The 16,907-nt window shown below is 38.0% G+C and overlaps 1 protein-coding gene across 1 annotated transcript; it reads left to right on the top strand.

Annotated features, from left to right (window-relative positions):
• The first annotated feature begins 6,556 nt into the window (after positions 1-6,556).
• On the top strand, positions 6,557-15,243 carry LOC137074934 (gastrula zinc finger protein XlCGF57.1-like). Its single transcript, XM_067443031.1, has 3 exons — positions 6,557-6,617; positions 8,463-8,591; positions 14,206-15,243. The coding sequence occupies exons 2-3, from the start codon at positions 8,510-8,512 to the stop codon at positions 15,075-15,077; spliced, it is 954 nt and encodes a 317-aa protein (XP_067299132.1). The 5' UTR covers positions 6,557-6,617; positions 8,463-8,509; the 3' UTR covers positions 15,078-15,243.
• The last annotated feature ends 1,664 nt before the right edge of the window (positions 15,244-16,907 follow it).

Genomic DNA, 16,907 nt, shown 5'->3' with positions numbered 1-16,907 from the left:
GGCCACAGTTCTTCACCTTGTTGACTCCTATAGATGATTCATGTTCAAATTTTTGTTATGGATATATTAGAGTGGTCATACTTAAGTATTGTGATGCTATCTTATATGGTATTTGAAAGTAACACAATGCCTTTGTTGCATTTAAGTTTCCAAAAGAAAAAGTGCTAACGCTGCTTATAGAAATAAAAGAAGAACTGAGAAGAATTGGTCAAAATATGGAGCCAGACACTGTGATTCAGCCGTCTACCTTAGCCACTGAGGAGTTCCGATACCTGGAAAAAGAGCTGGAAAGTGAGAATACCTGGGCAGCAATGGTTAAAAAAAAAACACTCCAAAGCAACATTTTCTCACTATAGCTCTCATCTTTGACAAAGTCTAAATTTTATATATATATATATATATAATATTGAATTCATGACTGAACAGTTGCTTGTTGCATACTGAGGGTATGAGCCAATAGAATACAATATCTTTGTCAATAGCGGCGTTTCCATTACCTGTTAAATTGTATAAATTGAAGACGCGCCAAACAGTTTTATGCACGCAGGAGGTGGTTTTCCAGGTCATTTGAAAAAGGGAATTTTTGCAAACCTGCAATTTGCGTTTACAGTAGAGCGCTGCACGGGCCTTAAATCAAAAGGGAAAAAAAGGAAAACCGCCTCCAGTCGGACTAGGGCCTCAGCGTCTCAGACCAGGGCAGTCTGACTGGAGGCTGTTTTTTTAAATTGTTTTTTTATTACATTGCAGCCAGTAAAATAGTTCAGTTTTGACGTTAATGTCAAATTTGTTTTGTTTCTGTTATTTTCTTTATTAAGTTAATTTAGAAAAATGTTTTTTTGTTAGTATTTTTTTTTTTAAGTGACTACCAAGTAGCCAGCAGCCAACAGTTAGTTAACCCAACACTCAAGTCTCTCAAATCAACACCTGAATTGTCTTGCCTATAATAAAATCCATAGATATTAAACACTTCAAGTATCACAATGTTAGTTTAAATGTTTACTATTACCCCCACAGTAAAAAGGCCTTTTTGACTAAGCAAGGCCGGCTAATTCTGCTCGCAACGGCACTCGCAAACGAAACGAGCTACACAATTTAAACAAATAAAAAGTAAAAGAACATGCAGGATGTCTTACCTTACACCTCTCCGCAAAATGAATATAAATCTGATCTTCAATTCCCAAACTATATGCACACTTAACATAGTTCACGTCAGTTAAAGCAACAGAAATTCATCAGCTCATTTCAAGATCAAAGACCGCAATACGAGATAGCGACCTAAGCACTGGTAAGATCGTTTAGTGTCATTCATTTTTATTGAAGATGATTGTGTTTTTGAGCATCTAAGACTTTTTTTTTCACTTGCGGTCGTTTGCGTTGACTTGCTTTAGCCAACTCATTTGCAGCGATGCGTGTTGCAGTAGCGCCATCATATCTGACTACAACATATAGCCTATCACACGGTCTCACATGTTTATTTTTTAATCATTTGCCAGGAGTAAAATTTACATATGTGGTACATTTACAACCAGATGCATTTACAATTGTCCAGTTTAGTCTGAAATGCTTCCAGACCACCTTCTGAATTGGTTTGTTTGAGTGATTGTATTTAAATACGTCTTGAAAGAATCTCGGAAGGCATTTAGGCCTACTACCTGATCAAATACGAATGAAGGAACCCGTTGTAAAAAGGCCATAACTCTAGCAGCTGTGCTGAAGAAACGCGTGCTGCTGCTGGCGCTGGACTCTATAACCCGGTGCGAGCCAGTCTTGAAAGTCGCGTAAGATATCATGGTCTTGTGTTGTTTCCAACAGCGCAACACATCTCACTGTTTCTTTTAATTAATAAAATAAATATAAAAAGAAGGCGAAGCCCGGCCCACGTTTTACCGTATTTTTTGCACTATAAGGTGCACGCGATTATAAGGCGCACCTTCAATGAATGGCCTATTTTAAAACTGTTTTCATATATAGGGCGCACCGGATTATAAGGCGCATAGAATAGAAAGTACTGCACTCAAACGTTGGACTGGGTTTGCGTTATGCATCCACTAGATGGAGCCGTGCTAAAGGGAATGCCAACAAAACAGTCAGACAAACTGACTATTCGCACGGGACTAGTATTATCTGGAGCTCTGGTGATTTGTAATAATCGCAGAGGTTGTCTGTGATCTTAATCCAGTGCGAATCGGCCATGGCTGTAATTTGTAAAGTAAAAATTCCCCCGCAAATTACCTACCATATTTCGCCGAGGTCCTGTGATGATATTAGTCCCGTGTGTATTGGCATCTCTGTGATTTGGCCAGGATTGGGCGGATCGTATATCGTTTTTGCAAGGTTTGTTTTTTTCCTGTGCACATTTCTATCTTTATCTTTCACGGAGAATGGAGGCTGCATTCATTATGCGCACCGTTATGAATTCCCGCGTGGATTATACTTTCACTTTTGAAAGGAGCAAAATTGGGAGCAAATTGCTTGAATGTTGTGTTTAATATTAACATCAATACTATTCTTAATGAAAAACATAACAATAGAACAGTACAATGACAAGCTCGCTTAAATGGGCGCTTTTACATTTAGCTTTGAAACTCAATCTTCCGCCGTATATCGTCAGCTTCTCACTCGTGATGAATGAGATCTGACTCCTGCCGCTGGAGTTCAGTTTTTAATTGTAGCGTGTTCTCTAACTGAACGAAATAATTTGTATTACTATAAAACTATCAAAACGATATCGATACGACTGTTTATGATTTCATACAGCTATGACGAAAAAACATTTACAAGTCCTGACATCATATCCGGGAGAAGTCAGTAAATTCGAGTAAAATCACAGGGTTTGCTTATCACGTGCGAATGTGCCACTGCCACGCAAAACTCAGATCATAGAAGACCCATTGGTTTTTCATACTGAAACATTTTGACAGAGCGCCTTGATCCATATATAAGGCGCTCCGGATTATAAGGCGCACTGTGGTTTTTTGAGAAAATTAAAGGCTTTTAAGTGTGCCTTATAGTGTGGAAAATACGGTATGTATGATGTAAAAATTGTCCCGAAGCCCAGCCCTAGGGACGTATAAAAGTCAGGGCCTGTCAGACTCGGGCATAAATGCAGGACTCTAATTTACAGGTCACCTGCTGATGCATTGCTGACACATAGGGCCTACATTTAAAAAAAATCCCCCATTTAATTCTGTCGTAATAACGAGATGTTATTTGTTTTACAACATCTTTTCTCGTAATAACAAGATATCATGTCATTAAAGCGACATATTTCTCCTAATAAGGGCAGTGGTGTAACTGAGTAATGACAGACCCCGGTGCGGCCACAAATATCATAACTTTCTTTAGGCCTGCTGTCATTAAGACATATACAATAAATGAATTGTAAACAGAAAGACAATATAGTTTCAGCCTTACTCTTAGACAGACCAGTTATTCATGTCAAACTATTCGAGACGATCTTGGTTTGCTTATTAAATATACCTGTTAGCAGTTAACACATGCAATTAGTTATTGATCGAATTCAAATACAATCAAATGGTCATAATCACATCACTCTAGGTAAAAAGCTATTTCTCAGTCATTAAATGCAGGCCTTCAATCTGCTGTAATAGTTTTATAGGGTTAGTGATGGAAAACATGTAGGTCAAAGGGCATCAACGTTTAAAGTTGGTCAAATGCAAATGCTGTAAATCCTGCCAAGTGCTGACATTGGCTTGTGTTGTTCAGGTGTCAAGGCTGTGCAAAATCGGAGGAAGAAGCATCAAAGGCAGTGCCTGAAGAATGCTGGACAGGTAATGCCTATAAAATGTGGACGATCAATCAAACAGTCTGGTGTCATTGAATAAGTCTTTCATGTGATCACAACACAAATCAGAAATTTAAAAAAGAATTCCTTTAACATTAATTTTTAAATGTAAGCAATACCGCAATTGTTAACCAATTTAATTTGTATTAAATTTTAGTGTGTTCAAGAATTCACTCATGTCAAAATGTAATATGAAGGGGGGTGGTCCACTGCAAAAGGAGGCTTTCGAAAATACTAACTTGTTCTTGGCCATTAGTGGTATATGGATAATTAATTCCTCACAATTAAAATTATGATGTCATCAATACTTGTGCAAATGTTTATTTTTCTTGTATTGCAGATGCTGCGATGACCAGTTTCCCAGCGGCAACAGAATTTGATTTATAAACTGCAATTGGGGGGCATTTTAAATGGGGGGGGGGGGGGGGGGGGTATGGCAATAAAGGCAACAATTAATCATGCTGTTTTTTCTTTTGCCTTACATTTGTATTATCTTAAGTTGTTGTTTTATATAGTATTTTTTATATTTTTATATTATTGTTAATTTTAAATTTTTGTTAATAAAACCTTTATATAATTTTTTTGGGATGGATTTTCATTTGAGAACCTGTTGTATTTAAGTGAAAAGAATCTTTTAGCCATTGTTTTGCTGTACATTAGACATGTAGTCATTCATTAGCTGTCTAATCTTGGGCTACGGTTAGACGCCTATTAGATTTCCCCTGACAGCCCAAGTTTAGCCTTGATTTAGCCTAGACCCATATTTGCCGTATATTGGACGTATGTATGTAGTCGTTCAATAGCCGTCTAATTTAAGACGTCTATTCTTGGGCTATTAGATTTTCACTGACAGCCCAAGTTTAGCCTTGTTTTAGTCTAGACGTCTGGGCTGTGTTTAGCGGCTATAAGACGTCTTTTAGAAGCGAAATAGTTTGCTGGGATGATAAAACGAACAGTGGACCATTGAAACTTTTGCTTAACATCGAGGAGCCTCAGGACCAACGCGTGAACAATAAAAACTCATATTCAGCTTCCTTTTTTAAGTCTAATATATTGACAAGACAACCAGCAAAAAGAGGTGCTATACTTCATCTCGTGGTGCCATCTGATATTGAATTCTTTACAAACAGCCACAACTTCGTTGCAGATTAGACACACCGGCTTTGCATTCACAAAACCAGGTAGGATGAACGCACAGTTGCCCTGTTTTCGCGGTCGACTTTCCTCTTTAGACTCTTAGACAGTGCTAGCTGAAGCGATGTAATGATCGCGTACCTCTAGCACGCAAACAATTAAACAATGCAGTTTAGTATGAGAGGATGCCAAGGAATAATTCTCAGTGTAACAGTACGCTACGTGAAATAATTATTACAAGTTATGCTCCGCTGTGTAACACGCTAATTAAAATACACACTTATTATTCATAAAGAGGAAATAAAACACAATTTGTTACGAGCATGACTCAAGCACGCCATTAATTGGCTTATTCAAGTTCTCTTTTATTTATTTTTATCCATTTTATTTATCCATCTCCCACATGTTTTTAGCAAGACGGTGTGTGTTGCTAGTTGGTGAATGAACTGGCCAGGTTACGTGTCACTACTGATTAATTAATTTATCACATTTTAACAGCTTAATACCAGTTCCAAAAGACACTAACAGTATGTCAGGCAATTCTAGTTGTATTTTTAATCAATTTATTTATTATATTATCGAGTATAATTATTGATTATATTCTGGACCGCCATCTAGTGGCATTTTTTTTTGGCCCGCAGCCAGATATACTTGCCGACCCCTGCTATAAACAATAGAGTGTGCTTGATAAAGTTTTACAATCTCAATGTTTTAGTTTTTTGTAAATATACTGACTTTCCATTATGATAACTCTTATTAGGATCAAACTCGTTTCAAAGGGAAAATGGGTGCAAGTCATTCACGGGCAGAACATGAGGAGGAAATAAATAATCACACCAAAAACAAAGAACTGAGAGGAACTTTGTGCCAGACAGGCTTCATTAGGAAGGAAATCTTCTGTATGTAAAAACAACTGAAGTGATTAAAAACAAGAAAACAGATTTTAAACAAGGTCCGTAAAGGAAAGACAGTGGGAGACATTTGATGAAAAGTTCTTAGAAAGAAGAAGGTTATAAAAGATGCTTTCCTTTAATTCGTTTTCTTTTAGAATATATGTATACTTTTAATTTTAAGTTGTCATAAACTGACTGGTTTCTTGACATGTTGTAATAGTAAATTATTGAAAAAGATTTAATAATGTATTAAATTATGATGATAATTTAGTTATTATCATTGTGTAATATAGAAGAATGCAAATCTATAAGAAAGTTCTCTCCGGTTTATTTCCATATACAGTGTATATGCCTTTGATGCCATAAAACATGTTGAGAATGTTCATGTAAAGTATGTTGAAGATACTTATGTATAAATATTAATATCTCTACACATTTACCTTTCCCAGTACTTGCAGTGCAGTGTAGGAATAGTGGTTAAGCAATGGGTATTGTATAATGAAACGTGTATGGTCATCAAAAACTCATATCCCCATGATTCCACTTTCAGCCACTGCTGTACATTTTGTAAGTGACCCTGGAACATAGGTTTTAAATATTGTTAAATCCTAAAAAAAACCCGACATCTATGACTGGTTTTGTGGTCCGGGATCACATATACATTTCTATGCATTTTTTGTGATTTTGGGCAGCAGCGCGTGAACGGGACTTTTATTATGGTCTGGTGATGTGACGTCATACGCCTGCGCGCGTTCCCGCATCTGTTGTGATTCGACTGGGGAAAGGTTCGTTTTAAAGCTTTTATATCGGCACAAAACCCGCTCAACCAATTATCCAGTTTATTATAGAAGCTATGCTAAATTAATGATTTATTGTTGAACGAAACATTGTCTATTCGAACATAATGGACGTTGTTATTATGAATAAATGCTTTATCCCGTGAGTGTACTTGTATATTACAATAAAACAGAAAAGCTGATTTCTGATTTCGCTCCTTATGTACTCAATAATATTAATGTTAATATAAATTTGATCGTGAACACGAATTCTGCAGCTGGAGTGTTGGAGAAACGGAGGTTTGCTCTTTATTCCGAGTCAATTGAACCGATTCGCTGATTCGACTCTCTCGATCTGGGGCCCGTTCTTCGTACCTCGCTTAATACAACCGAGATGATTTGACAGATCCCATATCTTTTAATCCTGATAACCGATCTCTGGATAATTCTTCAAACGAATTTGCGGATTGGATTAATATCTGGATTAAATGATCTGAGATCACTGAACTCGTGCCTGTGTTCCCTGAATAGGGCAGAAGCATCGCGACTCGAAACCACGATCAGCAGCAGCGATAGGCTGGCGTCAAGACAACGTAATCACATCACATAATTAAAAAAGACACCTGGCAAAAAACTTGTCAAAGATAAAAAAAGCAAAATTCTGGACCTTTATAAGGAAACAGACAAACGAACAAACCAACTTAAAAGTTAGATAATATATATAGATAAATTAAATGTGCACTGTTTTGATGAACATGATTCCTAATTATTTATATTTACGATTTTATAATATTTGTACACACTTTACATTTTTATTTTAATGTTGTAATTTCATTTTTAATTCAATTTGAAGCAGATTTGTTATGTGAGAATATTAATTAAAGTTTCGTTACAGTCAAGATCAAATGATCTGCATCTCTTGCGCTGCCTTAAGCATCCCATAATATCCGTCATCACTCACATTAAAGCACGATGAAGATTAACTGCACATTTGGAATAATAGATGCATTCAATATAAAAATAGATCTCTCTTCTATAATAATTGGTATGAAAACAACATTGTGTTAGTTAAACAACTTTTACATTCAAACTGTGTTTTATTATCTTATAGTGAATTTTGGGATAAATGTGGGCATCCAGTTACACCAATAGAGTATGCTGCTGTATGTGGTGCCATACCTCAGCAAGTTATCCAGTTTGTAAGAGTGTGTGAAGTGATTCTTCTGAGGCAGTATATGTTCAAGACAGCATGTTTTTAGGAGACATTGGCATTCTGAAGCACAGTTGTGCTAATAAACATATTAGGGATATTACAGCTACTCATAAAAGCTTATTGTGGAGCGGTGTATTTAGGAATATAAACTGGAATAAAGCTTGGTGTATTTGAAGTAAGCCTGAGCAGGTTTAGGCTAACGGACCTGTTGCTATGACAGCAAGTCCAGGATGAGCTTCGAAGAACCAAACAATCCGAGATCAAGACAAGTCATCAACAGCCAAATCCAGCTCACTGAGTTAGCGGCGTGCGAAGAACAGGCCCCTGGTGAAAACGGCGTGCTTCCAAAATAAAAACGCAGTAATAATGACAACTTTTACAAACTAATAGCAATTTTTTTCCCATGAAATCGTAACCAATTCAATGTCGATAGTCTACAAATCATTAAATATCACATCATGCATGTCAAAATGTGTCATAATATGAACTGCTTGTTTTGAGTGTTTTTGTCTAATCAGGTCATTTATGTCTCCATCAGTGCACTGACTCCTGAACTAGAGCTGATTGAGATTTATTTAGCTTTCTGTTAATTATTTTATATAATGATTAATATTAAACATGATTAATTTGTCCAAACACAGGAAAACTCCTGGTTCCTCTGAGATCCACGTGACACAGAGTTATAAAGATGGCGTTTATTAAAGAAGAGAGTGAAGACATAAAGATTGAAGCGTTCAGTGTGAAACATGAAGAAACTGAGGAACAAACAGGTCAGTTTCATACAATCCTTGTTAGAAATGAATATTATTATAATTTTTTTAAGAGAATATGAGTGTCTAATTGAATTAGTTATTTGACCTGGAGCTGGTTGCCTCATGTGGACCGACAGGCACGTATGTGGACAGGCCTGTACGTTTTCTCAGTTAACTCCCTATTGTTTTGTAGCTGTTTGTTCTCCTGCAGCCTTATCCCCCTTTTCTTTGTTAACCCTTAAATGCATGACTGTTTCGCCAAACATTCTTACATATTCGGGTCGTTAGCGACCCGGATCAATATTTAACATGGATAGACCTCTACCTGTCGTGATAATATATAAAACTCCTGATTTTAGAGTAACAGCTACAGAAGAATAAAATGAAACCTATTTCGTTCCCTTTTGGAGCTTGGAAGGGTTCAGTTTGAGCAGATGTTTAATACCATCATCATCTGTCCTCGTCAGAGCTCGTTTACCAGTATATTCAGCATCTGCCTCATATTCGCGATCTCCAGCATATTCTCCAAACTCATCTTCAACATCTTCAAAATCAATATTTTGATCACTGACAGCTTCTTGACCAGATCCATCATCAGGTAACAGTGTGACAGTAATCGTTGATTGTGTTTAGTTCTTCCTCTCTGCTGTAAATCACTGAGCCATTTCAGGTTTTGCAGATTATAATTATTATAGTTTCGTTTTCTGTCAGAGGTAACTATGAGTGAAACGTCACTTCATCAGTGCGTATCAGACATTGCTCAACTCTATTAATGAGAATGGCATATTCAATCTAAATGTGTATATCAGCTGTAAAACAGATTTTGAAGACCTAATAACTTTGCTCACTTCAGTAATAGAGTACATACGGGTGATCTAGGGTGTCCGTACGGTTCGCACATATACCTAGTTCATTTTTTATAAGTCCCAATATGTTGGTGGAAATTTCCGTACAGATATTTCTTTGTCTGTTTTGTATACAGTACAATAGTTTGGACACATTAATATTTGTAATGTTTTTGAAAGAAGTTTCTTCTGCTCATCAAGCCTGCATTTATTTGATAAAAAAATACAGATTTTTTTTTTTTTTAAATATTGTGATATATTATTTCAATTTAAAATATTTGGTTTTCAATGTATTCTCCTTTAAATGCTGATTTATTTCTGTGCTCAGAGCTGAATGTTCAGGATGGTTCCTCCAGTCTTCAGTGATCATGATCCTTCAGAAATCATTCTCAGATGAGGATTCATTACGAGTGTTGGACACAGCTCTGCTGACTAATATATTTGAGGAATAAAAGGCTCAAAAAAACTGCATTTATTCAAAATAAAAACATATTTTCAAATAATATAAATCTCCTTTGCTATCAATTTTTATCAATTTAACACATCCTTGCTGAATACAATTATTTATTTATTTATTTTTTTAAAGGTAGAAAATGACAGACATTTTTTCTGTATTTTTGATCAAATAAAAGCAGGCTTTATGAGCAGAAGAAACTTCTTTCAAAAACATTACAAATAGTAATGTGTCCAAACTTTTGGCCTGTACTGTATAAGCAACGTTTACCCATCAGGATGTTCTTGTGACAACATCTCCCTTACGGATTCCCTGAGGAATTACCCCTTTTTCTCAGGGACGGGGCACCATATGGCACATAAATGGCCAACCACTGGCAGTGGCAGACACTATCACTCAAACCAGAGCTCCCTAGGCAAGCTTGTGCTTTGAAGTGGAGTCTGTGTATTGAGTGGTGCTTTCCAGTCAGCAAGACCCCCGGAGATGCCAGGTCAATCCTGCACTTTCCTTCACCATTCACCAGGTTCACCATTCCACTATTCCCGCTCCACTCCTTTCTTACTGATATCACACCCCTCCTCCTTGAGACTAAAGAATGAATGAATGCTTTGACATATCACAAAAGGTCTGTTTATAACATATATATATATATATATATATATATATATATATATATATATATATATATATATATATATATATATTTTTTTTTTTTTTTTTTTTTTTAAACAATACTAGGAGAATTGTTTAACGTGGTTTACTGGAAAACAAGTGTGCAAAATGTTCTCTACGACCTGCCAAGCTTATTAGGCGACATGGTTATCAGCATGTTTTTCTGCTTTTTCAGCGCAAATTTAGTTTGGAAAGATGAAAATAACTAAGTTTTCATCAGTTATTTTATCTACGGGTCGCTACATTACAGATTTCTGCTCATGCACATATAGCTAGCAAATCAAATAATACAGATAAGCATGGCCCCACAAAATGTTTTAAATTTTAAAATCAATCTGCAGTTTACAAAGAAATTGTTCAAAACAAGTTAACTGTATTTTGTTGATCTTGATTTCCCCCCTTGGGGTTAAAGTGCAATCAGAATCAACAGGCCCTGCCATTTTAAACAGTGACAACGTAACAACATAATGTAAAACAACATTTTTGATAAGTTTTCTTTAATCACAAGTTTAACATCTTGCTATTCAGTAGATAGGAGGTAGTTCTGATAAAGTGGAAACAAAATACTCAGCAGCATTAATTATCAGTTCAGGAGAGCAAAGGTGCTTATTTGTTGTGCTGTTTTTCACATGGACTGTTATATAACTGAGGAAAAGCAACTTCAGAAAAATATTTTGGCAGCACATACATGGGGTCCAAAACTGTCAGCATGTGAATAAACACGCCGTCGATGTGTGAATGTGAGGCGATATGTAAAGCGCTTTGGATGGCCTTAGGTCTGTTAAAAGCGCTATATAAATGCAGTCCATTTACCATTAAACCCTGGCTTTTCCACAGCATATATGGGGAACATATTTTTTGCAATATACATTGCGACTGCATCCGTGATCCATTTCCACCGGAGAGTGTGCTTGTCTTGTTCATTTCGTAGGGCGCAACATCTTCCACCAGTTTGAGGTGCTGCAGTAAGTTGGTCAAACTGCTACCTTTGCAAGCAAGGGTTCGCAAAACCAAACCAATTAAAAATTACAGATGGCACTGTGCCTTTCTTGAGCCCCTTTCACACTGCACGTCGGACCCGCAATATTCCCGGAACATTGCCGGGTTGCCTTCTGTGTGAAAGCAACCACGTCCCGGAAATGATTACCGAATTGAACCCGGGTCGGGGACCTAGTAACATTGCAGGGTTCGATCCGGGACGAGCGCTGTGTGAACAAAAGCCAAAACTAATGCAGCAATGGATGTGACGTAGTGATGACGTAGTTATCGTGCGACTCCTAGAGTTTGTTTTTCAATAGCTTTTAGCATCCGATGGCGCCTCTGTGCTCTAAGTCTCGCTGCTTCACATTGTTTTCTATTCTCAGCAAGCTTTGTTTCCAGCGTATGCGTTATCTCATTAACGCCCTGGAAAGAAGTCAATATCGAAAAACATGAAGTTATTTGAGCATTTAGCATAAACAATAATGCAGCTAGTTGTTGGTCAACAGCCATGTTTACAAAGCAATGAGAACACTTCCGTTTTGCCTTTCCCTATTCTTTGGCGCCAATCTTTTTCGATTCGTACATTATACGTCACATCCGGATGTCACGTGTCAACTCAATCCGGGGTATCTCTAAAGGTAAACGTGGGGGGGAGTGGTGATGCCATTCGGAACTATTGGAGCCCAAAGGAGAGCTCTTTCTGTTAGGAAAAACCTTTTTTCATTCAAACAAGTCAATGTAAAATACACATTCAAGATAATCAGTATTATCGCCCAGCCCTAGCGTGTGTAAAAAGTGCTACCTGTCTAAACTGTGCTTTTACCCGATTATTTTCAGTATCTAGAAGGTACAACAACAAAAAACTCATGCCCATTTGCTGGCATCAAATCATAACATTCCTTCGCATTTGAGTGATCCATCTGTATCAAGTTAGCCAGCTACATGTTTAACATGTGAACTCATGCTAAAAATGCAGTTATATTATGGACCGTTGGCATGAATTTTACTCATGATGGAGCGGTAGTGGAGTGTTCTCGGAGCAAGTGAAAACAAAAATGCTCTGACTTTTAGAGCCTTGATCCATTCAAAATCAAGCCGCTCTCACTCCACTCTGCTCACATACTCTGTCCGCCTCCACCTTGGAGGTGTATGTTTCCTCCATTGCAGCACATCCATGCAGTGGATGGTAAGCTTAGGAAAGCACAACCTTATCAGTTCCTGAGAGACACCAGGTGGTTAAATCCTTCCAGGCCATGCCTCATTCCCTCCTGAGTTCTCTCGGTGGTCCTTTTTGGTCTGCAGAAAGCTCCCTTTGAGCTGCCTGAGTCCGTTGACATGAGATCCTTCTCTAAAGACAGCGGTCCTGACCGTGTTCACTCCAATCAAGAGCACAGGGAACCTGCAGGCTTTTTTTGTCAGCAAATCTTGCTTTGATTATCCTGGGCTGGATACATGCCCAAGGTTCCCACCATTCCCTTCCAGGACCAGGTGGTGAACTTGGCAAACTTGCAAGAGCTAGGTGACACCTAATACCTTTCTTCCAGTGTGTTGGGTACAAATAGGCTTTGTGTGGGATGGCTGGCTCTGTGTCTCGCTTGCAGTGCCATTCTCCTCTAAGGGATGAATACGGGCACCTTCTTGGCTCTCCAGCTGAGTTCCCCACTTGGCAAACCCTGGAATGAGTTTCCTCCAAGCATCCTTTGGTAGTCCCAGTACTCGAGTGCATGCCCACTTGGTCAGCCGCTGTACTGGGCTAGATGCCCAGTGTTATTGTCCCTTTGGTAATCCAATATGTGTATTCTTGCACAGTACGGTTTCTCTGTCTGTAAACCAGTGTCTTTACCTGGGCAGATTTGCTCTGTCTGGTCTCTGCGTCTGAAGTAGTTTCATCCCTGTCTAGGTAGGATTTATAGCATTGGTCTTTCCATTTGTAGCACTGCCCTACGGGTCAGTCCATAAATGGATTTCCACATGTTCCTCCCTTTGCCGTCCGATGGTTGACCACTGCCGTGTGTTTATGTCCTGTCACAAAATGCAGCGAAAACTCCTACACAACGTTAATAGTGTGATTTAAGGTGTGTGCATGTTGAAAATGCACTTCGATAATGTGACTAAAAAAAGCAATACTCCACGTCTTCATTCGACTTGTGTTTCCTTCAAATATGACCTAACCCGGCTTAAGGTAATTAGAAGACATCTGTTGTCTGTACGTGGTAGTTTCTTAATCAGATCATTGTCTTATTTAGGTTAATATCAGAGTGTTGTTGTCCATGTAAACGTACTGACTGTTATCTCCTGAACTCACTCTCCTTTTGCCAAACTTGCTCAACCATGTGGCCTTCCACAATGTCTGCCTGTTTCCACAATGTCTTTGTCTGTCTGAAAGAGTGTATATTTTGTCCTTGGTCTGCATTTTTTGTGTAGATTTTATATTCTGTACTATTCATTTTCTTCCAAGGATGAAGAGAACGATGTAAATTAAGGGGAAAAACATTATTTTATGAAATACTTACAAAACAGTATTTTATGTCCCCAAACTAAGAATGGGTGCTAGCAAAAGTGCTTCAAAGTCCTTAAAGATAACAGAAAACACCTCTTTCAGTTGTCTTATTGCAGTTTATGTCTATTGTTTTGTGCCATTAAACTGGTGTTAACTTGTATTGGTCTTCTTTCACTTTAGACCTGATGCCGCTGAAAGAAGAACTGAAAACTGAAAAGAGTCAAGAACTGAATGATATGGAAGAGAAAGATAAGAAACATGATTTCATGATTGGAGAAAAACCATCCACACAGACTGAAATTACTTCCTCTCAAGCTCAGAAGACCAAATCTGCCACCTGCCAACAGTGTGGAAAGAGTTTCAGTGAAAAACAAAAACTCAAAGTCCACATGAGCATTCACGCTGAAGAAAGGCCTTTCATATGCCAACAGTGTGGAAAAACTTTCAGTCGAAAAGGAAACCTTAAGGTCCACATGAGACTTCACACTGGAGAGAAACAGTTCTCCTGCCAACAGTGTGGAAAGAGTTTCACACATATAGGAAACCTTAATGTCCACATGAGAATTCACACTGGAGAGAAACGTTTCACCTGCCAAGAGTGTGGAAAGAGTTTCACACATAAAAAAACCCTTAGTACCCATATGAGAACTCACACTGAAAAACAGCTGATTGTATGTGATCAGTGTGGAAAGAGCTTCACAACAGAAAGAGGCCTTATGGTTCATAAAAACATTCACACTGGAGAGAAACCATTCCAATGTGATCAGTGTGGAAAGAGTTTCAGCTGTAAAATAAACCTCAAGGTCCACATGAGACTTCACACTGGAGAAAAGCCTTATACTTGCTCTCGTTGTGGACAGAGTTTTACACATAAAAAATCCCTCAGTACTCACATAAACAATGTACACTGGACAAAAGTGTTTGTTTGTGATCAGTGTGGAAAGCGCTTTACAACAGAGCTGAGCCTTAGACATCATTCAAACATTCACACCGGAGAGAAACCATTAATATGTGATCAAATGTGGATTGTGGAAAGAGTTTCACACGAGTGAACCTCAACTTCCACACAAGGCTTCACACTCGAGAGAAGCCTTTTGTGTGTCCGAATTTTAAGTGGTTCAGCAATGTAACATTGCACCAGACAATACATATCTACAAACCTGATTCCAAAAGAGTTGGGACACTGTACAAATTGTGAATAAAAAAAACAGAATGCAATGTGGAAGTTTCAATGTTTTATTCAGAATACAACATAGATGACATATCCAATGTTTAAACTGAGAAAATGTATAATTTTAAGGGAAAATAAGTTTATTTTAAATTTCATGGCATCAACATCTCAAAAAGTTGGGATAAGGCCATGTTTACCAATGTGTTGCATCCCCTTTTCTTTTTATATCAGTCTGCAAACGTCTGGGGACTGAGGAGACAAGTTGCTCAAGTTTAGGAATAGGATTGTTGTCCCATTCTTGTCTAATACAGGCTTCTAGCTGCTCAACTGTCTTAGGTCTTCTTTGTCACATCTTCCTCTTTATAATGCGCCAAATGTTTTCTAATGGTGAAAGATCTGGACTGCAGGCTGGCCATTTCAGTACCCGGATTCTTCTTCTACGCAGCTATGATGTTGTAATTGATGCAGTATGTGGTCTGGCATTGTCATGTCTGAAAATGCAAGTTCTTCCCTGAAAGAGACGCTGTCTGGATGGAGCATATGTTGTTCTAGAACTTGGATATACCTTTCAGCATTGATGGTGCCCATGTTGTGATTTCCATTACAGTAGCATTCCTGTATGTGATGCAGCGCCATCTAAGATCACAGGCATCCAGTATGGTTTTCCGGACATGACCCTTACACAAAGAGATTGTTCCACATTCTCTAAATCTTTGGATGATATTATGCATTGTAGAGTTAAGAAGTCATAAAGGCAGGCATACACTGTGCGATTTCAGCAAGGTTACCTACTCACACTATACGAGTAGATTGTATGCGACGTTAAGCCAGAGCACAGGATTTATGTGCTCACACTGACTACGTTTACATGGACAACAATACTCGGATATTAATCTGATTAAGACAATACTCTGATTAAGAGGCTACCATGTAGACAGCGATTTCTAATGACCTTAATCTGATTAAAGTCATAATCTAACTTTACATAAATCGGATTAAGACGTGGAGTATGCCTATTTTAGTCACATTATCGGAGAGCATTATAGACATGTACACACCTTAATCTAACTATTAACGTCGTGTTGGAGATTTCGCAGCATTTTGTGACAGGACACATAACGGGAAGTGCAGAGGGGAGGCTTTGGGGGTTCGAGCCTCTGCCCTTTTCGAAAATTAATCAAAAGTGCCCCTCTCAACAATCATCGATAATATTGTGGCCAATAAAACAGAATTGGAATTATAATTAATATAACAACCTGTACAAAACAGTAACAAATGGCGGAAAAATCCTGTTTATCTTTTACGTATCTGTCAGTCTGAAATGTCGTTGCCATAACGCGTTGCTATGGGAAGCGTGTGTTTCGCTTGACTGTTCATTCAGAACACTGCATCCTCTCTCAATTTTTGTTTTTGTTGTTGTAGTTATTATGCTCATAGTAAAAATAAAATACAATAAGTTTGTTTCTGTAATCGCGAACCAGATGGGTCATTCAGTGAATGCCTGTGGCTCGACGGCAGGAAAAACAATCCAAACACTCACGATTTTTAAAGGACAACTCCGGTGAGAAATGAACCTAGGGGTAATTAACAGATGGTTAGCGAGTAGATCGTTCTCTGGGATGCGTTTTAATGAAAATCGAATGTAAAGAGTTTTATCTCTAAAAACAGATTAGCTTATAACGCTAGTCTATGGGACACAGGGTCGTCACAG

The sequence above is a fragment of the Pseudorasbora parva genome, chromosome 5 (assembly GCF_024679245.1).
Source record: "Pseudorasbora parva isolate DD20220531a chromosome 5, ASM2467924v1, whole genome shotgun sequence".
Lineage (NCBI taxonomy): Eukaryota > Metazoa > Chordata > Actinopteri > Cypriniformes > Gobionidae > Pseudorasbora > Pseudorasbora parva.
Note: the sequence above shows the minus strand (reverse complement) of the source record. Positions and strands in the feature narration are given on the sequence as shown.

Excerpts from the sequence above, each read along its gene's own strand:
- LOC137074934 (XM_067443031.1), top strand. The coding sequence starts at position 8,510 with ATGGCGTTTATTAAAGAAGAGAGTGAAGACATAAAGATTGAAGCGTTC. Across the intron at positions 8,592-14,205 it reads AGAAACTGAGGAACAAACAG|ACCTGATGCCGCTGAAAGAA; the intron begins GTCAGTTTCATA and ends CTTTCACTTTAG.